We start from the raw sequence: 3,773 nt of genomic DNA, 5'->3' as shown, positions 1-3,773 counted from the left end.
GGGGGAGCCAGGTCCTGTGTCAGCCCCTGCTGATGCTCTGAAACACAAGGGTGGAGGTGAGGGGGCAGGGGAGGGCCGGGAGGGTGGCCAGGGCAAACTGTACCCTGGGGCCATCTCGAGGGCCGCAGATGGGCCAGCACCAATGCCTCTGGCACGTTTGGGGCCAGGAACTGACAACCAGGCGTAGAAAGAAAGGTCAAGTGGAAGCCGGATGTGGTGGCTCCTGTCTGTGGTCCCAGCTACTTGGGAGAGGGAGGCAGGAGGATCACTTGAGCCTGGAGGTCGAGGCTGCAGTGAGCTGTGATCACGCCACTGCACTCAACCTGGGCGACACAGTGAGACTCCCCCAAAAAAAAGAAAGAAAGAGAAAAGGAAGAAAGAGAAAGGAAGGAAGGAAGGGAGGGAGGGAGGAAGGGAGGGAGGGAGGAAGGAGGGAGGGAGAGAGAGAGAGAAAAGGAAAAGAGAAAAGAAAAGAAAAGAAAAAAGAAAAGAAAAGGAAAGAAAAGGAAAGAAAAAGAAAAGAAAAGAAAGACTGCCAGATACTCTGCTTGGGTTGCTTTTGGGGACAATAGCTCAGGCAAGCCGCCTGCCATAACACTCAGCTAAGGGCCCACCCAATCATTCATTCAGTATATATATTTTTTATTTTTTGAGACAGAGTCTTGCTCTGCTGCCCACGCTGGAATGCAATGGCACCATCTTGGCTCACTGCAACCTCTGCCTCTCAGGTCCAAGCTATTCTCCCACTTCAGCCTCGCGAGTAGCTGGGATTGCAGACGCACACCACCATGCCCGGCTACTTTTTGTATTTTTAGTAGAGACAGGGCTTCACTATGTTGACGAGGTTGGTCTCGAAGTCCTGACCTCAAGTGGTCCACCTGCCTCATCCTCCCAATGTGCTGGGATTACAGGCATGAGCCACTGTGCATGGCCCATTCATTCAACATTTCTTAACGGCCTACTATGTGCCAGCCTCTTCTAGGCCCTGGGGTGTGTGTATGCAAGACAAACAAGGTGCTTACTCGCAGGAGCTTATGAACAACAGACCAGGAAAACCAGGAGACCCGTCCAATGTGGGTGAAGCAGAGGGTGACCAGGCGCTTCTTTAAAATGGAGTGGTGGGGAAGGTCTCTCTGAGAAGAGGAGCTTTAAACTGAGAGCTGAGTGGCAAGAAGCAGCTAGGGCTGCCACGCCTGGAGGTGAGTAGTCCAGGTGCGGGGAATAGCTGGTGCCACAGCCCTGGGTCAGGAAGAGCTCTGCATGTTTAAGAACAGAAAGGGGCCAGGCCATGAGGCTTGGGTGTAGGTGATGAGAAAAGGGGAAGAGGCAGGACAAGATGAGGTCAGACAGGCAGGCAAGGCGAAGTCCACAAAGCAGGACCAGCCATAGCCGGGGTGTGAAGTCTACTCCAAGTGCAGGGAAAAACCATTGCATTCAGGGTTTTCAGTAGTAGAAGGACACCATTTAATCCAAGTTTTAAAAAGCGACCCTTGACTATTGTGTGGAGAAGGAAACGTAGGGGCGAGGGTGAAGGCGGAGAGCAGGTAGGGGCTACTAGAGTTGTATAGCAAAGAAGCCATGAGTTCAGGCCAGGAAAAGTGGTGGGAGGCAGGGGTTTCCGGAGCTGGCAATGACTGGCAGAGGGCTGCGGTGGGAGAGAAGGAAGAGGAAGCAATCCAGGACTCCTGGATTCAGGCTTGTGCGCTGTGCAGACCGACAGTGATGTGTTTGCAGGGAAGGGGACATGGGGGAAGCAGTTGCTGAGCTTTCTGTTTGAGGGGCCCATCAGACCCCCTAATGGAGATGTCCAGGAGAAACTGAGCGTGCAGCTCTGAAGTTCTGGAGAGCAGATGGCACTAGGGATGGAGAGTTGGCTCTGGTGCCTCTTCAGGCCTAGAGCTGCCTGCAGCCACCAGGCATAGTGTGTCACAGGGAAGAGAAGGCCCTGGCCAGAGCTCCGGGTTCACCAAGGCTTTGAGGCAAGTTAAGGAGGTCCCAAAGGGACAGGACTCAGCCCCCACCCCACCACCCCGCGCCGGCGCCAAGCTGAAGGAAAGAAGGAAAATGTGACTGCTGGGCTCCCTTTCCTCAACATCTGGTTACTTTCAAGCATCCAAGCACAGAGCAGAAGCAGAAGCAAGCCCATCCTGGGCCCTTCCCCAGGGCTGGGGCTCTGCTAGCTTTGCCCCAGGAACTGGCACAGTGTCTGCAGCTAGAGGCCGTTCAATGGATGCTTCATGAATGAATGAGCAGGTACATCAGACTAAACGACACTGGGAAAGGAGTGAGAGGGCTGCCAGGCTTGTTCACAGTCTAGGGAGCCTCTGAGGACTAGGAGCAGTGAGGTGGGTCATGCCACCACTCCAGGGGGTCTCTCCCCTCCCAGAGCCCCCATTTCCACCTCCTTCTGTAGTCTGGCTCTTTCTCCTGTCACTCACCTTGACAGCACATGTCCTCCAGATCCCGACCCTGTCCTCTGCAGGCTTCCCTCTGATTCCTGGCTGGACTCTGGCTCCTCTGAGGACAGGGAGAGGGTGATGCCCGTGGAGTTGATGGTGGCAACATCTGCTGAGCCGGGAAAGCCCTGGGGTCCTCCTGAAACAAGCACAGCATCCCACCTGAGTCATACCAGCTCATCCCACAGGTCCTGTGGGGGAAAGGGACATTCCCAACAGGGGGAGGGTGAGAAGAAGCTGGAGAGGCAGAGCCCAAGGAGAGCAGTGGAGAGACCTGGGAAGCAGCAAGGGAAGGTGGGGTGGCCTCTTAGATGACCAGGCCTGAGGGCCCCTCGTGAGTGTCCTCGAGGCTGGAAACTATTTGAGGACACGGACTGAGTCTTGTTGACTGCTGTAAGCTCATCACCCAGCACAGCATCTAGTCCACAGTAGATGATCACTGTTTGTTAAATGAAAGGGTTGACTGTGATAAGCCATGTCCCTTCCATATCAAGGGACATAGTGGGAGCAGGGGAAAATTTTGTATTCCTGGGACAAAACCCACAATCTTGTCAGTTGTGATTTCTAAGAGCTTTAAAATAGCCATCATTTCTGGAGATCTATTATGTGCTAGGCAACGAGTGGAATCCTCTCCAGAGATGAGTTCACGGGGCCCTAGGAGATGGTGCCATCATCGTCCTCACTTTACAGAGGAGGATGCGGGCAGGCTAAGGGATTGAGGGAGTCACCCAGGGCCTCACTCGCTCTGCTTCAAGCTCCGAGGTAAAGGCTTGGGCTGCCCAGAGAGGTCAGCAGGTCTCAGAAGGGAAGCCCTGCAGGAAGTGGTTAGGGGCAAGCCCACAGCCTGCCTAGAGCCCACCAGAGAAGGAAACTGCCACTCAGCACAGGGTGGGAGGGACCCCAGGGGGAGGGGGTTGCCTCAAGGTTTGTGTAAGCAAGGGAGGGAGAGGGACCAAGTCTGTGTGTCCCCATGCAGTGGAGGGGACTTTGCATCCACATCCTCAATAAGGTCTGTCATCTCTCTGCCCTCTCTCCCTCCACTCTGTTGCCAAGCCCTGGGTCCCTCGAGCCATCCCAGCCCCAAGACTGTCAGAGCCGTGGGCACGTGTGGAGTGAGCCTGTTATCTCTGCCTAAAAGTGAACGGCAGAGTTGGTCATCTGGGATCACACTAGGGATCAGGGCCTGAGCCCGCCACCCCCCAGGATTCTCCCACAATATGAGGACCCCTTCCAAAGACAAAGTGGTGAGACCCACACCCTTCAGCAGCCTTGCCTGCTGAAACCTACTGCTCCACCAACAGACCCAGGGGCCAGGGA

At 55.0% G+C, this 3,773-nt stretch overlaps 1 protein-coding gene across 1 annotated transcript in view; it reads right to left on the bottom strand.

The window, feature by feature from the left end:
- Positions 1–3,773, bottom strand: part of KIAA1614 (KIAA1614 ortholog) — a 43,111-nt gene that overhangs the window by 15,248 nt on the left and 24,090 nt on the right. The window contains exon 6 of the mRNA XM_012002632.1: positions 2,439–2,595. Within this exon, the coding sequence (XP_011858022.1) occupies positions 2,439–2,595 (157 nt within the window). The remainder of the gene's footprint in view (positions 1–2,438; positions 2,596–3,773) is intronic.

The sequence above is a fragment of the Mandrillus leucophaeus genome, unplaced genomic scaffold (genome assembly GCF_000951045.1).
Source record: "Mandrillus leucophaeus isolate KB7577 unplaced genomic scaffold, Mleu.le_1.0 Scaffold691, whole genome shotgun sequence".
NCBI classification, from domain to species: Eukaryota; Metazoa; Chordata; class Mammalia; order Primates; family Cercopithecidae; genus Mandrillus; species Mandrillus leucophaeus.
Note: the sequence above shows the minus strand (reverse complement) of the source record. Positions and strands in the feature narration are given on the sequence as shown.